Below are 27,748 nucleotides of genomic sequence, written 5' to 3'. Positions count from 1 at the left end.
TTTTGAGAAGGTCACATGAGTTAGTGTGGCTAGGACTGGCATGCCAACGTTTGGACAATTGCTTCCACTAGTTCACCTGGTAGAAGTTTCCCTTTAAAAGTATCACATACATTAAGTCACTCTACAGTTATGTTCTGCAACATGCCTGGCTTTGGACGGCTCCGAAATATTTGCCTAAGGCCGGCCACTCCTCTCTCACTCATTCCTTTGCTTAGACAAGATGCCTATGACAAGACATACTGATTAGCAGTCAAGCCACGAAAGAACTTCCCAGCTTAACTGTCAATAGAAGGTAAGGATATTTCCCTTTTTAGATGTATTTTATGTTTTTTCATATGTTCCTTCTCGTGGTTACATAACGTTGAAGGTGTTTGCTTTATGCTGCGCCCATATGACCCTTTGTACGTGCTCGTACGAGACCCTGACACCTAAACACTTGTCTTCCAACTTTCACTGTGCGAAATGTCTTATTGAATAGCTGAATGTTTATCTGGGAGTAGGCAGCATGCACAATGGGGTACGACATTCAGGCTGGGACACTACCAGAAAGAGGGGGCATAGCTTCTAAGTCACAGGGAGCTGTGACAGGACTTAGGACAGAGATACCTGACGCAGCTTAGTAGTTACACCGTATCCAACAACAATGAAATCAGTAAATAGGTCCCGATGTGTGACAATGTAAGATACAGTATAAACCGCAATATCACGTGCCGCAATATATCCACTATACCGTATACCACAGAATATTGTGTAGGAACGGTGACCGTGGACCAGGAATGGCTCTTTTCTTCTCGTTACTGGGGGTCAGCATATATTCCTCATTCATACAGTACTTGCTGCCCTTGGCATAGATCAGTCCATACTTTTTTTTCAATGCAATTGGAAAACCAGAAAGCGGTATATTTCTGGTGTTTTTGAGATGGTATGTTTCATAATCGGTGCATCATTGGTTATGTATCACCAGTTACTGTTTATGTTCACTTTATTCTTTATTGTTATAAAGTGACAAGGGAGGAGCGTTACTGTGATAAAGTGCAGCTTTTTTTGTGGCTGAATCCTGCTATATTTGCCAGGTTGTGGCCGGATCTCCACCAATACCAGATCCAGAGAGCTCCAGCCTGCCAGATCTCTTACCGCATATGTGAAACTTGCCTTAAAATTCCCATTTTTGTTTCCATATTGTATATATTTTTGTTCTATACCGTGTTCTGAGTCGTCGTTTTTTTTAGATTTGTTCTGTTTTGTTTTTTAAAAGAGAGTCTGTCAGTGGCCAGGAGGCGGAGCTTCACTATGACGTGCTCTCTGCGTTGAGCCGTGTCACGGCCCCTCCAGCTGGAGTGGTGTCCTGGTTGTGAGGGTTGTAAAGCAGCTCAATGCGGACAGCACGTCACAGTGAAGTTCCACCTTCACATTCGCTCTACTCCTGACAAAATGAATGTTTATCCCACTGGCCACTACCTGGTGCTGCCAGCAGTTTAGAATGGTCAAAACTGCTGGCAGATTCTCTTCAATCGATTAAATGTTTTTTGCTGTTTTTGTGATGTTGAAAAAATACGCATGATAAAAAATGGAACAAATATGCACATGTGGACTATGCAAACACAAAAGATGTGAATTTGAATTCAACCCATTGACTTCTATTGGTCGAAAATAATACCCATCCAGATTTATTAGTACAAGCTGCATATTTAAGGCCCAACATACAAATTAAAAGATGCAGGTATAAAAATGGAAATATGAATACAATAATTAGTGTTTTTTTATGGAATTAATACAGATCCATAAAATGCAGCCCATTTATTTAAAGATCTTGTTTCAAGTTTTAGGCCTGGTTCACACTTGAGCGTATTTGATAAGCGCATTTTACGTGTGTTTTTGTCAGACGTTTTCGGGGCGTATTACAGCGCGTTTTTGGAAACGCGCATCGTAGGCGTGTTCTTGCGATTGACCACAGAGGCGTCCAATGAAAAACAGCCATGTCTAGAATGAGGTGTCCAATGAAAGAGACTTCTGTTGAAGTCTATGGGCGCGAACGCGCAACAATACGCCCCAAAGAAGCTCCTGTACTTCTTTGGGCGTAGGGCGTTTTACAGCGTGTTCGTACGCGCTGTAAAACGCGCAGGTGAGAACCATGCCCATAGGGAAACATGGGTTTTCGCCGTTGAGCGTTTTACAGTGCGTAGGAACACGCTGTAAAACGCTCAGGTGTGAACCAGGCCTTAATAGGGGATAACTAACTGATTGGTGGGAGTCCCACTGCTGGGATCCCTGCTGATCCCGAGAACTGGCTCCTGTTCCCCCAATCTGATGGTTGAGCATGCACCTTGCCACTCTAGTCTCAATGGGATTGCCAAAGATAACGGAGTACAGTGCTATTTCGGGTGCTCCCATGGAGAATGAAGGAGCGGTTGGGTGCATGCTCGACCTGCTACTGCATCAGATTAGGGGACGGAACCCCTGTTCTTAGGATCGGCGGGGATATCTTAAAAACTTGGCACAACCCCTTTAATGAGTGTAACACTTTCCTACAATAAAGACTAATTTCTAGGGATATGTGATTGTACAATGAAGGGTTCTGCAGTTTTACACACTTAGGCCAAATGCACACGACCGTGGAACACGGACGTAAGCGGTCCGTGGTATCCCGGCCTGGCATCCTGCTGAGTGCAGGAGCGTACAGCGCCATTGGTTGCTATGACGCTGTGCGCTTCGTACTGCTGCTGCAGTACAGTAATACACTCATAAGAGCTATACGAGTGTATTACTGTACTGCAGCGGCGGCACGAAGCGCACAGCGTCATAGCAACCAATGGCGCTGTGCGCTCCTACACTCAGCAGGATGCCAGGCCGGGATACCACGGACCACTCACGTCCGTGTTCGACGGTCATGTGCTTTCGGCCTTAGGAGGGAATTTACCATGTTCCAGAAAAGTGGCACATTTTTCGCGACACTTACACTTTTTTTAGGCTGGTGGGGCTTGGCCTCCCACGGTCCAGCAAATATACTACACTACACTTTGCACCTAAAACTGTCAATAATTATAGTGCAAATTTACAATTTGATTTTCTGGCGTACAGACACGGGTTGGCAAAGCAGGCAATTATTGCGTGCTTATCAGAGGTGGTGAGAGCTGCTTTTACGGGCACCAATCTCCTCTGTATGGGAATGGACAATCACTACAGTGATCGCTTGTCCCCAAACACATTCAGTTTACACAGGACCGTCTGCTTCCCAGTTAGAGCTCATGCACACAGACGTATTTACTTTCCGTGACAGTTACGTTTTTTTTTTGCGTCTGTTGGACCATTCATTTTAATGGGTTTGCAGAAAAAAAAAACGAAGTTACTCCGTGTGCATTCCGTTTCTGTATGTCCGTTCTGCAAGAAAATAGAACATATATTATTGTCTGCATAACAGACAAGAATAGTGCTGTTCTATTAGGGGCCAGCTGTTCCGTTCCGCAAAATACGGAATGCACACGGACGTCACCCGTATTTTTTGCAGACCGCAAAATACATACGGTCTTGTGCTTGAGCCCTACCAGTGATTTAGGTGACCACAACAACTATGCTTTCACCCAATGGACATTAGCTGATCGGTGGCACCTTTGTTTCAGTAATTTTCAATTTTCTAGACCAGGGATGCCCAACCTGCAGCCCTCCAGCCTTTGCAAAACTACAACTCCCAGTATGCCTAGACAGCCTACAGCTATTAGGGCATGCTGGGAGTTGTAGTTTTACAATAGCTGGAGGGCCACAGGTTGAACATCCCTGTTCTAGACCTTTACTTATCAGAACAAATGAAACATTATATATTTTTTTTGTAACAATTCTTCATGGTTTTCAATATCTCTGCTTGCTGTCATTTAATAGTAACACTTTTTGTTCACATTCATGCTGCAATATATCACAGTATATTAGAGCTATCAGTCAGGAATACATAAGAGGAGAGAAATCTCTGCTGCTGTCTAGTCTAGAACTGCAGAAACGTATACACTGTAACAAACTGCCAGCAGTGTGATAACAACTAAGCAATGACGATAGCATGGCTCAAACCAGTGCCACCCTATTCTTTCTCTCCTATGTCCAATGGGAAGAAGACACCCTGTCAGTAGTGAGACGGCCATACTTTATTATAAGAACCGAGGGCCACAAAATCTTGTGTGACAGGTCAGGGGACAGGGGACCTCCAGCACACTTCTCAGCAATGTGAATACGTTCTAAGGAGAAAATTCAGGTATTGAGTGTCAGAAAGCAATTCTGAATGTGGCTAAACAACTACCAAGGTAATGGGCAGAGCGATGCAGCTCAACTCATCAAACCTGTTCAGCCACATTGCACAGATTGATAGTGTTCTGCCTTCTACAACAGACTGATAACTGTAAAACTGTAACATTTCATAGGAGTTTTATTATGTACAGGCCGACTGTTGTGGGTGAATAACTTAGAGACATATCAAACGTTTTGATCAGAAGAGGAGAAACGAGGAGAGAAAACCACTCACAAAGCACGTTCTCTCCTCAAGGATGGAATCAAGGAGGGCCCATAGACTTTCTATCGAGTCCGTCTTGCTTCCTCTCCTGCAGCGAGTGAGCGCAAAATGAGTGATTTCTCTCCTCCTTGTAACGATCCCCAGACCCCCAGTGATCAAAACATTGATGAGCCTCGGACATATCAAAAGCTCTACGAACACTCAAGTGACCCTATAACTGTTTCGCTGCCAGGGGTGTTTCAACATTTTGCACCTCTGGTTGTCAGGACAATTTTTACAGTTTCAACATGTACAAATAAAACTACAATTATTGAATAAAAAAAAACATACTAACCCCCCATATATTTTTTTTAAAGTAGACACCCAGCACATTGTCAAAATGCCATTCAGCACTTTATACACATTCATGGAACTTTGCATCAAAGTATAATTTTTTTAATAAAAATTGGCTAAAAGTTGACATTAGTGGATAAAAGTGTTATTTGAGCTGAAAGGTACGGTATATGCACCACACAAATAAAACTTCAACTTGTGCAGAGTTCATACATACACCTGACATCTAAAGTTACATGCACGTATCTTCATATGTCCACCTTAATTTAAATTTGTGACAAACAGAAATAATTTTTTTAATGCATCAAAATAAATATTTGCACCTAAAACTCACATTCAAGGAGAGGTTTCTGCATAAAAACAATGTAAAAATAATGTATACCACAAACATATACATTAACAAGAGCTTGTGCTCTTAACCCCATAATAACTGCCAATACGAGTTTTTATTGTAGGCCGTCATGCAGCGGAGAGAGGGGGCTCAGCTCTCATATGTGAGCCGGGTTCCTGCTTTAACGGCCCAGATTGGCAAAATCACTGATCTGAGCTGTTAAACCCCTTAGATGCTGCAGTCAATAGACCACTGCATCTAAGCTGTTATGCCTCTTTCACACGGGCGAGTATTCCGCGCGGATGCGATGCGTGAGTTGAACGCATTGCACCCGCACTGAATACTGACCCATTCATTTCTATGGGGCTGTTCACATGCGCGGTGATTTTCACGCATCACTTCACTGCGTTGCGTGAAAATCGCAGCATGCTCCTCTTTGTGCGTTGCGGTGCGATAATCCACGCAACGCAGGCCCCATAGAAGTGAATGGGGTTGCGTGAAAATCGCAAGCATCCGCAAGCAAGTGCGGATGCGGTGCGATTTTCACGTGCGGTTTCTAGGAGACGATCGGGATGGGGACCCGATCATTATTATTTTTCCTTGTAACATGGTTATAAGGGAAAATAATAGCATTCTGAATACAGAATGCATAGTACAATAGCGCTGGAGGGGTTAAATTTTTTTTTAAATTTAACTCACCTTAGTCCACTTGTTCGCGTAGCCGGCATCTCCTTCTGTCTCCTTTGATGAACAGGACCTGGGGTGAGCATTAATTACATGAACAGGACCTGTGATGACGTCACTCCGGTCATCACATGTTCCATGATCTTTTACCATGGTGATGGATAATGTGATGACTGGAGTGACGTCATCACAGGTCCTGTTCATGTAATTAATGCTCACCCCAGGTCCTGTTCAGCAAAGGAGACAGAAGGAGATGCCGGGCTACGCGAACAAGTGGACTAAGGTGAGTTAAATACACCTTTTTTCATTGAAAAAAAAAAGCTTTTCAATGGAAAAAAATGTCAGACAAAATCCCCTCCACATATTTGGTATTGCCGACCTGCACAACATTTATGATGTAATTTATCCCATACGGTAAATGCCCTAAAAAATAAAAAGTGACAGAATTGTTGTTTTTTGCTTATTCGCCAACAAAAAATACAGAATTAAAAAAAATATATAAAAAAGCGTTATATGCCCAAAATGATACAAATAAAAACGTCAAGTTGTTCCCACAATAATCAAGCCCTAAAACAGCTATGTAGAAAGAAAAAAAAGTTATTATCTTGGGATGCGGTGATGAAAAAATATTATCTTTTTTTTCTTTATTGTGCAAAAGTAGTAAACCTTAAAAAAAAAATTATGTGTTTGGTATCGCTGTAATTGTACTAACCTAGACCATAAAGTTATCATGTTATTTAGGGTCCATTCAGACGTCCGTAGTGCATTGCGGATCCGCAATACACCCAGCTGGCACCCCCGTAGAAATGCAATTGCGGACAAGAATAGGACATGCTCTATTTTCTTGTGGAGCTGCGGACCGGAAGATCTGGGGCCTCCATTCCGTCCCCATAGAGAATGAATGGGTCCGCACCCGTTCTGCACAATTGCGGAACAAATGCGGACCACACTTGCGGACGTGTGAATGGAGCCTTATGCTGAAAAATTAACCCCGCTAAATTTATAACGTAAAAACTGAGTGGCAGTATTGCACTTTTTTCCTATCCCCCAGAGAAAGAGTTAAAAGGGTATTCTGTGATTTTTACGCTGATGAGCTATCCTTTAGATAGGTCATCTGTATCTGATCGGTGGGGATCTGACACCCAGGACACCCGTCAACCAGCTGTTTCAGAAGGTACCGGAAGACACAGGAGTGTCGGTCACTTCTCAAACAGCTGATCGGTGGGGGTCCCGGGTGTCAGACCCCCACCGATCAGATACTGATGACCTATCCTCAGTATAAAAATCTCAGAAAATCCTTTTAATAAAAGTAAGTTATATGTACAGTACACCAAAATGTCATATGGCTGCATAGATCGAAAAATAAATAAGTTATAGCTCTTGTAAGGAGACAATCAAAAAATGAAAAAAATACTTGGTAACTAAGGCCTCTTTCACACGTGCATTGAGTGTGAGGGCCGGATAGGATGTGGGTGCGTCGCGTTTTTATCCGTTTTGCACGCGCATGAGAAAAATGTCTGGTACCCAGACCCAAACCCGGACTTCTTCACAGAAGTTCGGGTTTGGGTTAGGTGTTGTGTAGATTTTATTATTTTCCCTTATAACATGGTTATAAGGGAAAACAATAGCATTCTTAATACAGAATTCTTACTAAAATAGGAATGGAGGGGTTAAAAAAATAATAATAATTAAACTCACCTCATCCACTTTTTCACACTGCCCGGCTCGTCTTCTGTCTTTTTCTTTGATGACCTGGGAGGAAAAGGACCTTTAGTGACGTCACTGCGCTCATCACATGGGAGGGAGGCACATATGCAAACTGTTGTCCTTCCTACACCGTTCACCTGATTTGGATGTAAATACCCTCAAATTAAAGCTGACAGTCTGCAGTTATAGCACATTTTGTTTGTTTCATTTCAAATCCATTGTGGTGGTGTATAGAGCCAAAAATGTTAGAATTGTGTCGATGTCCCAATATTTATGGACCTGACTGTATATTAACAGGATTGGATGCAGCATAAGGGTTTTATAAAAAATAAAATAAAAATTATCCGAACAGGATGGCTTAATGTCAGCCGTTTAAAGTTCAATCACATAAAGCACTTATCTTCAGCCAAAACAATAGTAAGTTCTCAGACCACCGTGTGTCTTGTCACAGTCTGTTTGCAAACAGGCAGAAATGCTAGAGTCACTTTGTGCAGGGTCTCGTTCTCTGTCTCTCTGGTGCTCTATGGAGAATAATGCTCCTACCCCAGATCCTCTCCATTAGGCCTCTTGTACACGACCGTATGCCCTCCGAGATATACGGTCCGTGAGCGGGCCATATGTCCTGGAGCGATATTCATCATTCGCACGGGAGTACACAGCATCATAGATTACAATGATGCTGTGCATGTCGGGCCACCCGCGAGGCTATTGTCCCAGATGATCTTATGAGTGTGGGACAATAGCCCCGCGGGCGGCCCGACGTGCATAGCATCATTGTAATCTATGATGCTGTGTACTCCCGTGCACACGATCAATGCCGCTCCGGGACATATGGCCCGCTCACGGAGAGTATGTCTTGAAGGGCATACGGTCGTGTGCAAGAGGCCTAACTACCTGTGGGAACTGCAGCTGGACCCTTTGTTAGTGGTTGGAAAGTCCATGGGTGTACTGCCGGATCAGCCACACTGCGACCCTGAAATTAGATCACTGCGATTAGCAACCTACATGGCACATATCTTTCACGTACCTTTCTTGCTGGTTGCCTACTATATATATATATATATATATACACTGCCTGTCCAAAAAAAAAAGTTGCCACCAAAAAAAAAAAACACATTCGCTGTGGCACTGTTTCAATAAGCTTCTGCAATGTCACATGATTTATTTCCATCCAGTGTTGCATACATTTTTCAGCAAGATCTTGCATTGATGATGGTAGAGTCTGACTGCTGCACAAAGCCTTCTCCAGCACATCCCAAAGATTCTCAATGGGGTGAAGGTCTGGACTCTGTGGTGGCCAATCCATGTATGAAAATGATGTCCCCTGCTCCCTTTACCACTATTTCACAATTTGAGCCCGATGAATCCTGGCATTGTCATCTTGGAATATGCCCGTGCCATCAGGGAAGAAAAAATCCATTGATGGAATAACCTGGTCATTCAGTATGTTCAGGTAGTCAGCTGACCTCATTTATGGAACACATACTGTTGCTGAACCTAGACCTGACCAACTGCAGCAACCCCAGATCATAGCACTGCCCCACAGGCTTGTACAGTAGACACTAGGCATGATGGGTGCATCACTTCATCTGCCTCTCTTCTTACCCTGATGCGCCCATCACTGTGGAACAGGGTAAATCTGGACTCATCAGACCACATGACCTTCTTCCATTGCTCCAGAGTCCAATCTTTATGCTCCCTAGCAAATTGAAGCCTTTTTTGCCTCACTGATCAGTGGTTTTCTTACGGCTACACAGCTGTTCAGTCCCAATCCCTTGAGTTCCCTTCGCATTGTGTTTGTGGAAATGCTCTTACTTTCACTATTAAACATAGCCCTGAGTTCTACAGGTTTTTTTCTTAGATTTGATTTCACCAAACATTCAAGTGATCGCCGATCACAATCATTCAGGATTTTTTCCCCGCCACATTTTTTCCTCGACTACGATGGGTCCTCACCATCCTTCCAGTTTTTAATAATGCGTTGGACAGTTCTTAACCCAATTTTAGTAGTTTCTGCAATCTCCTTAGATGTTTTCTCTGCTTGATGCATGCCAATGATTTCACCCTTCTCAAACAGACTGACATATTTTCCACGACCACGAGATGTGTCTTTCGACACGGTTATTCAAGAAATGAGAAGCAACTCATTGTACCAGTTGGGGTTAAATAACTAATTGCCAGCTGAAAGATAATCGCCCATGCAGTAATTAGCCAATAGGAGGCTCATAACTATTTGCTTAGTTAAATCCAGGTGGCAACTTTTTTTTGGACAGGCAGTGTATAACTTAAAGGGACTGTTTTCTGTCCTGCACAACAGACAGCAGACGCATCTGTCAAAACGTATGCCAACTGATGGCATTTGTAAGACGGATCAGGATCCTGATCCGTCTTACAAATGCATTGAAATGCTGGATCCGTCTTTCCAGTGTCATCCAGAAAAACAGATCCGGCTGAAGCTACCTGGCAATATGTGTCATGTGTCTCATTGCAACATTGCATCTAATGACCGGTGTCACACCACCACTCGCAACATTCTGTCACTGAGATGCCAGAATCGCAAAATCCCGGAAGTGTTGGATTTTCGGTCACATGTTGCACAGGGTCCTGCTAGCATAGACCACAATGCAACAGATATGACTGCAGCCTTCCAGCTCTAAAACAGTGGTACAACAGCAAGTTGCGGACTAGTCACACAAATGTTTTTGGTCACGTGACCTTTCTGAAACTTTTTTTCATGTGACATATGTCACTGTCTAGCCTCAGACTACATCTGACAACAAAAGATTTACATTGTAACCTCCCTGAGCCAGATGACTGATATTGTAAATGTACTCACTGTTTTAGATGTCTGATATTTCCACCTGCTGGTCTAATGGATTACTGCAGCTTGTTCACCTCCTGTATCAATTATGTCCTTGCTCCGCAGCAGTGCATGTTCCGATGGCTGAAAAAACCTTCCTCTTTACTTCTTTATTCTATGGAAAGCTATTTTGGGGACCTGGGCTACAGTGTGGCTTTTTGTATTGTGACTGATTTTAACTACAGTATGCATTCAACAAGACTGCATTAAACGGGATGCATTAATTTTGACTGAAGCTGTAGCTCAATGGTTGAAATCAATCAGTCGCACTACAAAAAGTCGCAGTGTAGCCACGTCCTTAAAGGGGTTGCCTCCGTTCAGCAAGTGGCATTTATCATGTAGAGAAAGTTAATACAAGGCACTTATTAATGTATTGTGATTGTCCATATTGCCTCCTTTGCTGGCTAGATAATTTTTTCATCTCATTATACACTGCTCATTTCCATGGTTACGACCACCCACCAATCCATCAGCGTAGGTCGTGCTTGCACACTATAGGAAAAAGCGCTGGCCTCTCTGGTGGGCAGGACTGTGGTGCTTTTTTCTATAGCGACTAACAAGGACACCGCTGCCGGATTGCATGGTGGTCATAACCATGGAAACGAGCAGTGTATAATAAGATGGAAAAATGAATCCAGCCTGCAAAGGAGGCGATATGGACAATCACAATACATTAGGAAGTGCCTTGTATTAACTTCTTCTACATAATAAATTACATTTTCTGAAGTGACACAACCCCTTTAGGCCCCTTTCACACGAGCAAGTATTCCATGCGGGTGCAATGCATGATGTGAAAGCATTGTACCCGCACGGAATCCGGTCCCATTCAATTTAATGGGTCTGTGTACATGAGCGTTGGTTTTCACACAATGCACAAGTCGCAGCATGTTCTATATTCTGGATTTTCACGCAACGCTGGCCCCATAGAGGTGAATGGGGCTGCGTGAAAATCGCATCAGCAAGCTAGTGCGGATGCGATGCGTTTTTCACTGATCGTTGCTAAGAGATGTTTGTATACCTTCAGTTTTTTATCACGTGCAAGCAAAATGCATTAAATCGTATTGAACCCGCGCAATAAAAACTGAACGCAATCGCATACAAAAGTGAATGAACTTGCTTGCGAAATCGTGCATTTTTCAGTGAACGCATCCGCAACACATCCGGACTTAATCCGCTCATGCTCGTCTGCAAGGGGCCTTTACATAGGCCATTGTGTAGACAACCTTTACATAGGCCATTGTGTAGACAACCTTTACATAGGCAGTTGTGTAGACAACCTTTACATAGGCCGTTGTGTAGACAACCTTTACATAGGCAGTTGTGTAGACAATCAATCACCTCTTCTGGATTGGGACGAGTAATAGCTACAATAACTCCTCCCCATAGAGCATCATTAGTTCCGGGCAGCAGACTTCCACAGGTTTAGGCCTCATGCACACGACCGTTTTTTTTTAAGGTCCGCAAAAACGTGGTCCGTAGGTCCGTGATCCGTGACCGTTTTTTCGTCCGTGGGTCTTCCTTGATTTTTGGAGGATCCACGGACATGAAAAATGAAAAAAAAAATCTAAGTCAAGTTTGCCATTGAAATGATAGGAAAAAACGGACACGGATCACGGACGCGGATGACAATCTTGTGTGCATCCGTGTTTTTTCACGGACCCATTGACTTGAATGGGTCCGTGAACCGTTGGCCATGAAAAAAATAGGACGGGTCATATTTTTTTCACGGCCAGGAAAAACGGATCACGGATGCGGCTGCCAAACGGTGCATTTTCCGATTTTTCCACGGACCCATTGAAAGTCAATGGGTCCGTGAAAAAAAACGGCACAACGGCCACGGATGCACACAACGGTCGTGTGCATAAAGCCTTACACAGGGCCATGTGCGGCCCAGAAATGATGATTTCAGTTTCTTTAATCAACAACGCTTTCACCGGATTAACAAGTGTTTCATTGGGTTATCGATGGGACCTTTACACAGGGCAATAATCGGAAATAGGTGTTCCTACGTATGCTCTTTCATGATAATTGCCCCGATCATCACCCAGAGTGAAGTGGCAGATGCAATGATGGCTCTATAAGGCGATTTTCAAAGCCCTATTGAAATACAGAGGAAAAGAAATCAGCAAATTTTAAAACATGCTTCAGATCTCAGGTATGCCTATAAGGCTACATGCACACGACCGTATGTGTTTTGTGGTCTGCAAATTGCGGATCCGCAGAAAAACGGATAATGTTCCGTATGGCATCCGTTTTTGGGGCGGATCCGTTTTTTTTGCGGATCCATTGTAATGATGCCTATCCTTGTCCGCATACTAGAAAAAAATAAGACATGCATTATTTTTTTGGCGGAGCAACGGAACGGACATGGTGTGCTGTCCGCGTTTTTTGCGGACCCATTGAAATTAATGGGTCCGCATCCTATCCGCAAAAAAAATTGAGCGGACACGGAAACAAAATACGGTCGTGTGCATGAGGCCTTATTTGTAGGATTTTTACTTTCAGGCTGACTTGACTTGTGTCATTTTAACTCTCATCAGCAAATCAACACAAAGGTCTCCTAAGCCTTTATGGTCCCTCAGTTTGGTTCAGTAGCCTACACAATTATGGGGAAGACTGCTGACTTGATAGTTGTCCAGAAGACAGTCATTGACACCCTCCACAAGGAGGGTTAGCAGCTAAATGCCATTGCTAAAGAAGCTGGCTGTTGACAGAGTGCTGTATCCAAGCATATTAACCACTTCCAGACCGGGCCATTTGCCCCCTTCCTGACCGGGCCTAATCTTGCAAATCTGACATGTGTCAATTTATGTGGTAATAGCTTTGAAATACTTCATTTATCCAAGCCATTCTGAGACAGTTTTCTCGTGACACATTGTACTTCATGATAGTCATAAATTTGAGTCAATATATTTCACCTTTATTTATGAAAAAATCCCAAAATTTCAATTTCTCTGCTTTTAAAACAGAAAGTGATACCTCATAAAATATTCATTACTTAAAGGGAACCTGTCACCCAAAAATCGCCTATTAAGCTGTTTACAGTACCTTATAGTGCTGTATAGTCGTTTCCTGATGCACTTTTTGTTAGTTTTGCAGCATGTATGCTCAGTCAGAAATCGATGTTATATTCAGCTGCTGCCCCGTGCTTCAAGTCAGGCTTGAAGTCACGGGGGCAGCGGCCTCGGCGTCTTACATGGCCCTCTCCCCGCCCCCTGCCTCTGTGACTGACAGCCGAAATCCGATTCCGGGACCGCGCTCAACGGCCGCATGCGCAGTAAAGGGCGGCAGGAGCGCGGTCCCGGCTGCCGCGCGTACTACGCGCCGTCTTACTTTCGCCGCACTGCGCATGCGCCCGACATCCTGTATCAAACGCGCCCGCGCCCGCGCCCAGATGCCGGGCGCGGGCGCGTTTGATACAGGATGTCGGGCGCATGCGCAGTGCGGCGAAAGTAAGACGGCGCGTAGTACGCGCGGCAGCCGGGACCGCGCTCCTGCCGCCCTTTACTGCGCATGCGGCCGTTGAGCGCGGTCCCGGAATCGGATTTCGGCTGTCAGTCACAGAGGCAGGGGGCGGGGAGAGGGCCATGTAAGACGCCGAGGCCGCTGCCCCCGTGACTTCAAGCCTGACTTGAAGCACGGGGCAGCAGCTGAATATAACATCGATTTCTGACTGAGCATACATGCTGCAAAACTAACAAAAAGTGCATCAGGAAACGACTATACAGCACTATAAGGTACTGTAAACAGCTTAATAGGCGATTTTTGGGTGACAGGTTCCCTTTAACATTTCCCATATGTCTACTTTATGTTGGCATCATTTTTTTAAGACATTAGAATTTTAGAAGCAATTCTTAACATTTTTAAGAAAATTTACAAAACCCACTTTTTAAGGACCAGTTCAGGTCTGAAGTCACTTTGTGGGGCTTACATAGTGGAAATTCCCCATAAATGACCCAATTGTAGAAACTACACCCCTCAAGTTACTTTATTTAACAGCCAAACAAAACGTAGTATTTATTACCTTGATTCTTCGGTTTACATAAACACCCCACATGTGGTTGTAAACTGATGTAAGGGCATACGGCAGGGAGCAGAAGAAAAGGATGGTTTTTGGAAGGCAGATTTTGCTGAACTGCTTTTTAGATGCCATGTCCCATTTGAAGCCCCCCCTGATGCACCCTTACTGTAGAAACTCCCAAAAGTTGCCCCTATTTTGAAAACTAGGTGCCAGTTTTATTGGTACTATTTTGGGGTACATATGATTTTGAATTGCTCTATATTATGTTTTTTGTGAGGCAAGGTAACCAAAAAATGGCTGTTTTGGCACTGTTTTTATTTTTTACAACATTTATCTGACAGGGTAGATCATGTGGTATTTTTATAGAACAGATTGTTACGGACGCAATAATATCAAATAGGTCTACTTTGTTTGTTTCAGTTTTACATAATAAAGCATTTTTGAAAACAAAATTATGTTTTTATGTCTCCATTTTCTGAACGCCTTATTTTTTCTTGTTCATGGGCTCGTTTTTTGCAGGAAAAGTTGATGTTTTTATTGGTACCATTTTTGGTTACATATAATTTTTTTGATCATTCATTATTACACTTTATGGGGCAAGGTGACCAAAAAATTGGTTGTTTTAGCACAGTTTTTATTTATTTATTTTTACAGTGTTCACCTGAGGGGTTAAGTCATGTGATATTTTTATAGAGCAGGTTGTTACGGACACGGCAATACCTAATATGTATACTTTTTCTTATTTATTTAAGTTTTACACAATAAAGAGCTGATCGAGGTCTGTAGAAGACCTGACAGCTCCTGAACTCTCCGGCCCTGGTGGTCAAATGACAGCCGGACCGGGACAGGAAGCGCATAGTGCTTGCTGATCTGTATACACAGCACTCGTTGTATACAGCGATCTAGAAGGCAGGGACACCTGGGAACGGTCCTGCCTTCTCTCTGGGGTGGCCTGCTGTCACTGACAGCGGGCAACCCGATCTGCAGCTGCATGATTAGCGTGCAGCTGCCATCTCTCAATGGACGTTTTAGAACGTCCATTTAGAGATAAACAACCGCCCATAGGGCGTTTATATCCTATGGGCGGTCAGGATGTGGTTAATGAAAAGTGGAGTGGAAGGAAAAATTGGATAGGGGATAACTTAAAAACTTGGTACAACTTTTTTAAATCTAAGACAAAAACATAATGTGAACCGGGCCTAAACAGCACTACCATAGTCTCTCCTCTCAAAGATTCTACCAGTTCTTCATCCAGCCAATTGATGCTCTAAAAAATGTTAAAAAAAAGTAAGATTTAATATGCAAAAAGATACAGGGCTTAAAGGTTACACAAAGATGACAAAAAAGGACATACAGCCAACAAACAGTACAGAAATAAAAAGGAATAAAAAACCAATTAGACTAGTGGGGATCCTCACTGGGAGAGCAGCGGAAAGTTGGCCAGACCTACAACTAGGTTTATCTCTGGACTCTGAACCCAGTGCGGCTTTTACAGCAAGCTATTTTCAAAGGGTCTTAGCTAGCCCCCCTTTCACCTTCCTCTTAGTCATGTGACAGGAGGCTGGCTATGGACGGCTGTATGGCATAATTCTAATTTGAGCCAATAACATGACCAGAAAGTTTTCCAGGATATTTTTACCCACTCAGGCATACCAAACATAAATATGACATATAAATCCTTTAAACCAATATGGAATTCGGTAGGTTTCCTAAGACCGAAAATCCCGGTGTATGAGACTAAAGAAACGCTGAGTTTCCTGTTCATAAGAATATACATTATTTATTACAAGCCATAAATTATGACTAGGCTGCTTCTGGTGTATTTTTATATACGGCAGCATTAGGTGGCCTGCAGACATACCGTCTGAAGCATCCATTAACTCTATTAGCATCTCTGCGTTAACTGGAGAAGTAGTACAGTTTGGGCTTTTTTAAAATGAGATCAGAACCCATAAGGGCTCATGCACACGACCGTATGTATTTTGCAGTCCGCAAAACACGGATCCACCAAAAAAACGGATGACATCCATGTGATGTCTGCAAAATGGACAAGAATAGGACATGTTCTATTTTTTTGCGGACATACGGACACGGAGTGAACGCAGAGTTATTTTGTTTGTTTTGTGGCCCCATTGAAATCAATAGTTCCGCATACGGGCCGCAAAAAAAAAAAAAGTATCAGACACAGACAAAAAATACGTTTGTGTGCATGAGCCCTAACTCAGAACACCTCTTACTTCGAGAAGGTAGGTGGTGCTGGGCTCAGAGGTATGGGATCTCTCCTTTGACCTATTTTTATTTTAACACTGTCCACTAGGTGGCAGCACACCACAAGAAGGAAAAACAAAGTCATTTTACAGAAGATACTATTTCAAAATCCTTTTTTACACAACAGGAGGAACTTATCGCTGGCTTCATGCCAGAAAACTGGCCTACCAAAGTTACAGACGTGGGCACATGCATAACTTTTGGCTGTTTTAGGCTACTTTCACACTAGCGTCACGGAACTCCGGCAGGCTGTTCCGGCGGGTGAAGAGCCTGTCGGATCCGTGCTGCTGCTAGTGAACGCGTGTCCCCGGACTGCCGCTACGTCCTCATTGACTATAATGGGGGCGGGGCGGAGTTCCTATCATGTGAATGAGGCTGCAGAAAAATGGGACAGTCACCAAAATCTCGTCATCAAATCTGTCGCTTGTGAATATACGTATCCGTCAATGGTGCTAATTAGCGTTGAGCGAATCAAAGTCTTTGAGTCGAATTTCAGGGAAAATGTGATTCATTGAGGTAAAAAAAAAAAACTTACCTCATCCGTTTGAGCATGAAGAGTCGGCCACCGCCATCTTGATTGAAGATCACCAGGGGTTGCACTGATTTTTTGCGCTAGATCTTCAATCATGATGGCGGCGGCCTGCTCTTCGCGATCAAATGGATGAGGTAAGTATGATTTTATTTTTGTCAGATGCCGCAATCAGCGATGAATGCGGCATCTGAGGGGTACAATGACGGGAAGGGAGCGGCGCAATCGCCTTTCCCTGTCCTTTCGCCCACTACTTACAAAGAATTGCACTTCGAGATGAAGTAATTTGTCACAAAACAATTTTTGGGGTGAAATTCGGCGAAGCAGCCGAATCGTATTTACCAAAACTTTTCTCATCTCTAATGCTAATCCAGCAGTGACGCGGTGAACTCTGCTGTACGCTACCGGATGAATTTGGTGCAACTTTGATGCGCAATTTTTTTGTGATGAAAAGCTGCATTGGGGGTTGTGCGGAATGAGTGACAATGGATGACTGTGGAGGTGACTAGGTACGGTATGTACATTCCATACGTATGGCGGTATGTCATCACCAGTTGTTAGTTTAGCTTTATGACAGTGACATATGACAGGTCTGTGTACACACAGAAGAATGCTGCCCTATCTGTCTGACTGGTCTGCTCCACTGTGTCACACCCAGGCCACATCTGGGTCATGTCCCCCCCGGTGGGGATCGTTTACACCTACCGTGGGGCTGCAAAAACCGCACCAACACACAAGGCAATGTAAACAGTAGGCTGAGGCAGGCAGAGCCGGGTGGGCAGCCCCTTGGCATTGGGACAGGGGAGAAGCAAGGAGGGGCCTCGTCTGAACGAGGTCGGAGACGCTGCTTCATGCACTAGTAGGAAGTCCTGTCATTTAGACTTTTTTTGTGTTTTGCAGCAGTTCCCGGAGCCGGTGACCACAGGACGGACGCTGACATGCCACCGAAGGGGAAGAAGCCCAAGGGGGTAAGTGCCGCCGGGCGAGGGCGTCTGCCAGGGGGCAAGTACATGCTTCCAGAGTGAGTCACGCAGCGGGGGCAGCCCCGGACACTACAACTCCCATCATGGTCTGCAGCGTCATGCAGGGCAGCACGGATTACTACATGCCTAGGACACATAGAGCGCACCTACTCCTGGCGGAGGTCCAGCCTCCTGGCAGCCTGACACACGGAGGAGATGCTAGCAGGGTGTGGTGGTGTCTGCATTCCCTCAGCACGCACTCAACCCCAAAACATAACCCTCCCCTTCTTGTCATGAAGCGCAGGCTCTGCCCTCATCTCTGCCCTCCGCCGCCGCACACCTCTTCTGCCTTCTTCTCCAGCGCAAGCCTTCACCATGGCATTCGCGAGCTGGTGGTACGCTACGGTAAATACCTGCCTCCCCGGGTCCTCTGTGCTCTGCAAGGGTGCTCTGCCGGGCTCTGTGCTCTGCAAGTGTGCTCTGCCGGGCTCTGTGCTCTGCAAGTATGCTCTGCCGGGCTCTGTATGTGTGCTGTGTGCTCTGCAAGGTGTGCTCTGTGCTCTGCAGGCCGGGCTCTGCCTCTCATTCCTGGCCGGAATTCCTCCGCTGTCCCCTGGGAGCTCCGTCCTGTCAGAGGTCACACACTTCCCAGGCATCTCCTATGTGTTACTCTGTACTCAGCAGTAATCCCATTATCAACATGGTACTGGTGCCTGGCACCCTGCTTGGCAGCCCTCCTGATTTTATAGGGGTTCTCCACAATCTGCTGTTGGGATGCCCACTAATGCCATGATCCCCATTGATTTCTATTGCTCTGTGACCTGTGCAGAGGTCGGGAGGGAGCTGATAAGCTGTGACCTTCTAATCCTGCCTGTAATGATATCACCTCTGTGTATAGATAAGCAGATAACTGCAGTAATGTGATCTGTACAGACCAAGAAGTGAAACTGCAGGATTTTATGGTTTTTGTTTAAATATAGATGACATAGAAAATTAAAAATATCACCAATAATTTGTGGTTTAAACAATAGGTTATTTTCTGATGACACATTTCCTTTAAGGTGCCTCCACAGCAGCTCAGTTGGTTGATGTCTGGACTTTGGGCCATTGGAACATCTTGATTCTTCTCTTTTTCAGCCATTCTGTTGTAGGTTTGCTAGTGTATTAGGGGTCGTTGTCCTGCTGACTCCGTTTCAGCCACTTTAGCTCAGGCATGTCCAAACTGCGGCCTCCAGCTGTTGCAAAACTACAACTCCCAACATTCTCTAATAGCTCTAAGCTATCCAGGCATGCCGGGAGTTGTAGTTTTGGAACAGCTGGAGGGCCGCAGTTTGGACATGCCTGCTTTAGCTGTTGCTCAGATGGCCTCACATTTGGCTGTAGAATACCTTGGTATACAGAGGAGTAGGGATCCACCGATTATCGGTTTGGCCGTTATTCCTGTTTTTGCAAGTTATCGGTATCGGCATCTAATCTGCCAATACCACCATAATGCTTACACCACAGGAGAGACTACACGTGTGGGCGTTCCTGCCTGGAACGTCCCCAAAGCGACGCCAGTCGATGTGAAAGTGGTCAGTGTAGGGCAGAGCGGAGAAACATAGAGTGCCTGCCGATTACAGTCACTACACACTTGTGCTGTGGTAATAAATACGTGCGTCATAGTAGATATACAGTGTGTTACCTACGACATCATATACTACTATACATATACAGTGTTATGTATTATATATACCTCGTACTACATCATACACACATTATATAGTAATTGTAATGTGTGTATGATGTATGAGCTGAGGTATATAATACATATAACACACTGTATATGTACAATAGTATGAGGTATATATAACACACGGTATATGTTATGTATACTATTATCAGGTATATAAGGACTCTAAGGAGTGTATGATGTAGTATGAGCGAGGTATATAATATATAACACACTGTATATGTGTAATATTATGAGGTATGTATAAGGAGTGTATGATGTAGTATGAGCGAGGTATATAATATATAACACACTGTATATGTGTAATATGAGGTATGTATAAGGAGTGTATGATGTAGTATGAGGTTTAACACACTGTATATGTGAGGTATATACTTATATACCTCATAATATTATACATATACAGTTACAGTGTGTTATATATTATATATCTCAGCTCATATACTACATCATACATACATCATAGGACTTCTTATTCTCCGTCTTTTTTCAACAGGATTTTATACAATTGATTTGCTGCTGTAATAATTTGCTTTTTTTTGATATTACATATATGTATTTTTATAATTTTGATACAATTTTCTGATTATTATATCAGTTTTTACTACATCAGGCATATTTAGCTACCCCTTAATAAATATATTCATCCATACAACACAAATGTTTTGAGTGCCATCCCTCTACTTTCTTTCACTTTAATCCCACCACAAGCGTTGGGTACGCTTTGTCTGGATCGAGCACCTTACTCCATCTTTTTGGGTCATAGAGAGCCGCCCCATTTTTATACTATACATATACTACATCATACACTCCTTATATACCTCACAAGCTTTTATTGTTCTATATATTTATTTTACTCGCCCCTTGATTCCACATATTTCTTGCTCGCTGTTTCTTAATCGTTACTGCTCCTATAAGGTTATTTATATTTTTTCTAAAATGAAAATGCGCAGAATATCGGTATAAGTTATCGGCAATTGGCCTGAGAGTTCACAGAATATCGGTATCGGCTCTACAAAATCAATATCGGCCGATCCATACAGAGGAGTTCATAGTCGACTCAATGACTACAAGTTGCCCAGGTCCTGTGACTGCAACAGAGGCCCAGACCACCACCGCTCCACCACAGTGCTTGACAGTATGTATGAAGCGCTTGTGCTGATAGGCTGTGTTTGGTTTTCACCAAAAGTGGTGCTATGCATTATGGCCCAACATCACCACTTTTGTCTTATCTGTGTTCCGGTTGTTAGAAGTTATCCCCTGTCAACAGTATAGGTAATAACTATTACATCGGTGGGGGTCCTATCACTGGGACCTCCGCCGATGAGAACAGAGGCCCCCGTCCCCTGCATCCCCCTAAAATGAATGGGACAGAGGGTTGGGCATGCATGCAGCGCTCCATTCATTTCTATGGAGATTCCGGAGATAGTGGAGCTATCTCCAGAACTCCTATAGAGATGAATGAAGCAGGCATGCACATGTACGACCAACCGTACCTTTCCTTTCAGGGGGGCCGCAGGCCATATGGAGCCCCTATTCTCATGATTGGTAGTGGTCCCAGCGGTAGGACACCCACTGATCTAAAGTTATCCCCTATCCTGTGTATAGGGGATAACTTCTAATGACCGGAATACCCCTTTAAGCCATTCTACCATGTCTTTTTGGATAGAAGAGGCTTTCTCCTGGCAACCCTTCCAGATTGTACTGTCGTGAACTTGAACATTGGTACCACTACCTCCTGACGAAGCCTACGTGGCGAAACACGTGTCGAGGGTGAAGTGTTTGGGGAAGTGTGTGGCCGGTGTTCAGCAGTAAGATGGGTAGGTAACATGGTATCCCGTGCAGGGTGGGACGGGTGGCTATAGTCACTTTGTATACTGTTATCTTTCATCTAGCCCTTTATCGTCCTTCCAATACTCCACAGTATCCATATGTCAGAGGCCTAGACCAAGAGGATGATAGTTGTTAATTAACTAGAAATAGCATTTTGCACCTGCATCTAATCCTGGGTCTGGAGCCTCTGCCCTAATTGTTATGTCACTTGCTGGTTACGGTCACGCTCACCCCCATATATGATTCTCCACATTGTAGAGCCCCACCACGGCTCAGTCTTTATGTCCTGTCCCTACTTTGCTCTTACCTGTATTAATCATGTTATGTAAATTGAATAAAATGAGTTTTTATTGAGACATATCCTTGCTCTTTCTTTTGTGTAGTTTGTAGTAGGTAAAGGAGACAGGTATTGCATTTGGGTTGTTGTAGGTTATAAGTGAACTTGAACATTTAAGATGGTCGCTGACACCTGTAGAGTCTTAGATGTAGCTCTTAGGCTTTTAGCTATTTCTCTGAGCATTGCTTGGTCTCACCGTTGGGTGAATTTAAATGGGATGTTTACTCTTTGGGATATTGTCAACTGTTTTGAATGTTTTCTACTTGTGAATAATCTTTCTTACTGTGGAATGATGGACTTCAAATTGCTTGTAAATGGCCGTTTAATCCTTCTCAGATTGATGGGCAGCAACAATTGTTTCTCTAACATCATGGGTGATGTCTTTCCTCTTTGGCATTGTTAAAGGATATGTACACCTTTGGAGCCATTTTGTTTATTATTGCATTGTACTTATTTTGAGCTAAAAATATTTTTTTCTATTTGTCTTTAATAAAAATGTGGAGCCCATTTCTCTGTGCAGCCTTGAGATTATCTAGTAGCAGGATCTGAATTTTCACTCTGTTCCATTAGGCAGCTCATCTGAGGGGCTGTCTGAGCTTTGACCTCCTAAACACTCATTTTAGCTTTTTCTTACTGATAAGAATAGGGTTGCACTGGGTATCAAATTTTCGATACACAATCAATACTTTTGTACCAGGATCGATACGATAACGGAATTTGCTATTTTTCGATACTAGGCTGTGCTACTGCGCAGCCTAGTATCCGTTAGATAACATGGCACACGGTGCCCTGGGCTCGCACCACCATTGGTGTCCCCATTTATATAATGCGCTTCCCACTAGTATAATGCCCCATATATAATACTCTCCCCCTCTAGAATAATGCCCCACATATAATGCTCCCCCCTGCAAAATAATGGCCCCACATATAATGCCCCTCCCCTGCAGAATAATAGTCCCACATATAATGCTCCCCCTGCAGAATACTGGCTCCACATACAGTGCCTTGCAAAAGTATTCTTTTTTTGTATTTTGTTACATTACAGCCTTAAGTTCAATGTTTTGTTCATCTGAATTTTATGTGATGGATCAGAACACAATAGTCTAAGTTGGTGAAGTGAAATGAGAAAAATATATAAAACTATTGTTTAGAAATAGCAGAAAATTGGCATGTGTGTATGTATTCACCCCCTTTGTTAGGAAGCCCATAAAAAGATCTGGTGCAACCAATTACCTTCAGAAGTCACATAATTAGTGAAATGATGTCCACCTCTGTGAAATCTAAGTGTCACATGATCTGTCATTACATATACACACCTTTTTTGAAAGGCCCCAGAGGCTGCAACACCTAAGCAAAAGGCATCACTAATCAAACACTGCCATGAAGACCAAGGAACTCTCCAAACAAGTAAGGGACAATGTTGTTGAGAAGTGCAAGTCAGCATTAGGTTATAAAAAAAAATCAAAATCTTTGATGATCCCCAGGAGCACCATCAAATCTACCCTAACCAAATGGAAAGAACATGGCACAACAGCAAACCCGCCAAGAGACGGCCACCCACCAAAACTCACGGACCGGGCAAGGAGGGCATTAATCAGAGAGGCAGCTCAGAGACCTAAGGTAACCCTGGAGGAGCAGCAGAGTTCCACAGCAGAGACTGGAGTATTTGTACATAGGACAACAATAAGCCGTACGCTCCATAGAGTTGGACTTTATGGCAGAGTGGCCAGAAGAAAGCCATTACATTCAGCTAAAAACAAAAAGGCACGTTGTGAGTTTGTGAAAAGGCATGTGGGAGACTCCCAAAATGTATGAAGGAAGGTGCTCTGGTCTGATGAGACTAAAATTGAACTTTTCGGCCATCAAAGAAAACGCTATGTCTGGCGCAAACCCAATACATCACATCACCCAAAGAACACCATCCCCACAGTGAGACATGGTGGTGGCAGCATCATGCTTTGGGGACGTTTTTTAAAGCAGCCGGGACTGGAAAAAATGGTCAGAGTTGAGGGAAAGATGGATGGTGCTAAATACAGGGCATATTCTTGTGCAAAACCTGTACCACTCTGTGCATGATTTGAGGCTAGGACGGAGGTTTATCTTCCAGCAGGACAATGATCCCAAACACACTGCTAAAGCAACACTTGAGTGGTTTAAGGGAAAACATGTAAATGTGTGGGAATGACCTAGTCAAAGCCCAGATCTCAATCCAATTGAAAATCTGTGGTCAGACTTGAAGATTGCTGTTCACAAGCACAAACCATCCAACTTGAAGCAGCTGGAGCAGTTTTGCAAGGAGGAATGGGCAAAAATCCCAGTGGTAAGATGTGGCAAGCTCATAGAGACTCATCCACAGCAACTTGGAGAGTGATTGCCGCAAAAGATGGGTCTACAAAGTATTGCCTTTAGGGGGGTGAATAGTTAGGTACATTGACTTTTTCTGTTATTTTGTCCTATTTGTTGTTTGCTTTACAATGAAAAAATAAAAATAAACATCTTCAAAGTTGTGGGCATGTTCTATAAATTAAATGATGCAAATCCTCAAACAATCCATGTTAATTCCAGGTTGTGAGGCACCAAAATACGAAAAAAGTCAAGGGGGGTGAATTCTTTTGCAAGGCACTGTACCCCTTTACTGAATGGGAGCCATAGAAATGCGCACATCAGAGCATCCAGAGGTCTCTATAGCTTCTCCATCTTTCCTTCTAGTATTTGCAGCCCTCTATCCAAAAGAAGGGGGAGAAGTTTATTATTATTTTTTTAACTTGTCTTTATTAAAAATGTGGAGCCCCTTTCTCTGTGCAGCCTTGAGATTCTCTAGTAGTAGGCTCTATATTTTTACTCTGTTCCATCAGAATAAGGCCTCATGCACACGACCGTTGTGTGCATCCGTGGCCGTTGTGCCGTTTTCCGTTTTTTTTCACGGACCCATTGACTTTCAATGGGTCCGTGGAAAAATCGGAAAATGCACCGTTTGGCAGCCGCATCCGTGAGCCGTGTTTCCTGGCCGTGAAAAAAATATGACCTGTCCTATTTTTTTCACGGCCAACGGTTCACGGACCCATTCAAGTCAATGGGTCCGTGAAAGAACACGGATGCACACAAGATTGGCATCCGTGTCCGTGATCCGTGGCCGTAGGTTAGTTTCATACAGACGGATCCGAAGATCCGTCTGCATAAAAGCTTTTTCAGAGCTGAGTTTTCACTTCGTGAAAACTCAGATCCGACAGTATATTCTAACACAGAGGCGTTCCCATGGTGATGGGACGCTTCTAGTTAGAATACACTACAAACTGTGTACAAGACTGCCCCCTGCTGCCTGGCAGCACCCGATCTCTTACAGGGGGATATGATAGTACAATTAACCCCATCATATCCCCCTGTAAGAGATCAGGGCTGCCAGGCAGCAGGGGGCAGACCCCCCCCCTCCCCAGTTTGAATATCATTGTGCGGCCCCCCCCCTCCCCTGTTGTTAACTGTTGGTGGCACAGTGTGCGCACCCCCCCCCCTCCCTCCCTCCCTCTATTGTTTTAATACATTGGGGCCAGTGTGCGCGCGCCCCCCAACCCCCCCTCCCTCCCTCTATTGTTTTAATACATTGGGGCCAGTGTGCGCGCGCCCCCCCCAACCCCCCCTCCCTCCCTCTATTGTTTTAATACATTGGGGCCAGTGTGCGCACCCCCCCCAACCCCCCCCCCCCCCCCCCCTCCCTCCCTCTATTGTAATCATCATCGGTGGCAGCGGAGTAGAAGATTTTCATACTTACCTGGCTGCTGGCTGCTGCGATGTCTGCGTCCGGCCGGGAGCTCCTCCTACTGGTAAGTGACAGGTCTGTGCGGCGCATTGCTGTCACTTACCAGTAGGAGGAGCTCCCGGCCGGACGCAGACATCGCAGCAGCCAGCAGCCAGGTAAGTATGAAAATCTTCTACTCCGCTGCCACCGATGATGATTATAATAGAGGGAGGGAGGGGGGGGGGGGGGTTGGGGGGGTGCGCACACTGGCCCCAATGTATTAAAACAATAGAGGGAGGGAGGGGGGGTTGGGGGGGCGCGCGCACACTGGCCCCAATGTATTAAAACAATAGAGGGAGGGAGGGGGGGTTGGGGGGGCGCGCGCACACTGGCCCCAATGTATTAAAACAATAGAGGGAGGGAGGGGGGTTGGGGGGGCGCGCGCACACTGGCCCCAATGTATTAAAACAAGAGAGGGAGGGAGGGGGGGTTGGGGGGCGCGCGCACACTGGCCCCAATGTATTAAAACAATAGAGGGAGGGAGGGAGGGGGGTGCGCACACTGGCCACCAACGAGTTAACAACAGGGGAGGGGGGGCCCACTGGCCACCAATGAGTTAAAAACAGGGGGGGGGGGTCTGCCCCCTGCTGCCTGGCAGCACCTGCCAGGCAGCAGGGGGCAGTCATGTACACAGTTTTTTTGTATATTCTAACCTGAAGCGTCTCCATCACCATGGGAACGCCTCTGTGTTAGAATATACTGTCGGAAATGAGTTTCACGATGTAGCTCATATCCGACAGTATATTCTAACATAGAGGCGTTCCCATGGTGATGGGGACGCTACAAGTTAAAATATACCATCGGATTGGAGAAAACTCCAATCCGATGGTATAACAGAACTCCAGACTTTACATTGAAAGTCAATGGGGACGGATCCGTTTGAAATGGCACCATATTGTGTCAACATCAAACGGATCCGTCCCCATTGACTTGCATTGTAATTCAGGACGGATCCGTTTGGCTCCGCACGGCCAGGCGGACACCAAAATGACTTTTTTTTCATGTCCGTGGATCCTCCAAAAATCAAGGAAGACCCACGGACGGAAAAACGGTCACGGATCACGGACCAACGGAACCCCGTTTTGCGGACCGTGAAAAAAAACGTCCGTGTGCATGAGGCCTAAGTGTCTGGTCTTTGGGAAAAGGTCTAACCACTGGGACCCACATACATCTATTGATCTACAGCTGCAGTCCAAAGAATGCTTTCAGTTGAATGTGCTACAAAAATTTGCAGTGTAGCCTAGCCCTTGTCCCTTTATCCTGTGGATAGGGGATAAGTGTTAGTGGTAAACCCTCTTTAATCCCTTGGATGCCTTTGTCAGCCATGACAGATGGAGGAGGTTCCTCTTTCATCTGGCAGACTGCAGTATGAGTGCGGGGTGTTGATGGATTACTGTGGCAGCCAGGGGATCAATAAAGGTCCTCTGTCATAGATAAAAGCCTACAATGAATTTAAACTCAATAACATTTCAATTAAAACTTTTTTTTTTTTAAGCGTAAAGAATCGTAGATATGATACTGACAGTCATAATAATCTGTATGGCGTGAAAAAAGTGCTGCTAAAACAATGGTAGAGTGCCGTTCTTCCCCTTCAGCCTTTATTATGCTGCGAGGTACAGTACATTGGCATTGGGTTGCGGCGATCTTTGGTTGCTCGATGTGTGACGCAGGTAAAGTCGCTGTGTAGCCCCAGCCTGATGCTGATGGCTGCAGTTCAATCACTGCTGTGAAGAAGTAAATCTCTTTACTTAATACAAATCAGAATGAAATCCCCAGAGTAGAATATGTAAAGTATCAGGCGTGGTAGAGATAATTGGGTCTGCAAACCATTAAACATAATTATAAAATTGCTAAACGCGATAATGA

At 44.4% G+C, this 27,748-nt stretch overlaps 1 protein-coding gene across 7 annotated transcripts in view; it reads left to right on the top strand.

Annotated features, from left to right (window-relative positions):
- The first annotated feature begins 226 nt into the window (after nucleotides 1-226).
- The window catches only part of CAST (calpastatin), a 189,116-nt gene continuing 161,594 nt past the window's right edge, over nucleotides 227-27,748 (top strand). For 2 of the 7 annotated variants that reach the window (XM_044275987.1, XM_044275989.1), the window contains exon 1: nucleotides 18,037-18,193. In XM_044275987.1, the coding sequence (XP_044131922.1) occupies nucleotides 18,164-18,193 (30 nt within the window). In that variant the 5' untranslated portion in view covers nucleotides 18,037-18,163. Of the gene's footprint in view, nucleotides 293-17,853; nucleotides 18,000-18,036; nucleotides 18,194-18,439; nucleotides 18,593-27,748 lie in introns of those variants that run through there. The other 5 variants (XM_044275982.1, XM_044275983.1, XM_044275986.1 and 2 more) reach the window with 5 other exon arrangements.

The sequence above is a fragment of the Bufo gargarizans genome, chromosome 1 (assembly GCF_014858855.1).
Source record: "Bufo gargarizans isolate SCDJY-AF-19 chromosome 1, ASM1485885v1, whole genome shotgun sequence".
Taxonomy (NCBI): Eukaryota; Metazoa; Chordata; class Amphibia; order Anura; family Bufonidae; genus Bufo; species Bufo gargarizans.
This window is presented reverse-complemented; position numbering and strand designations above follow the sequence as displayed.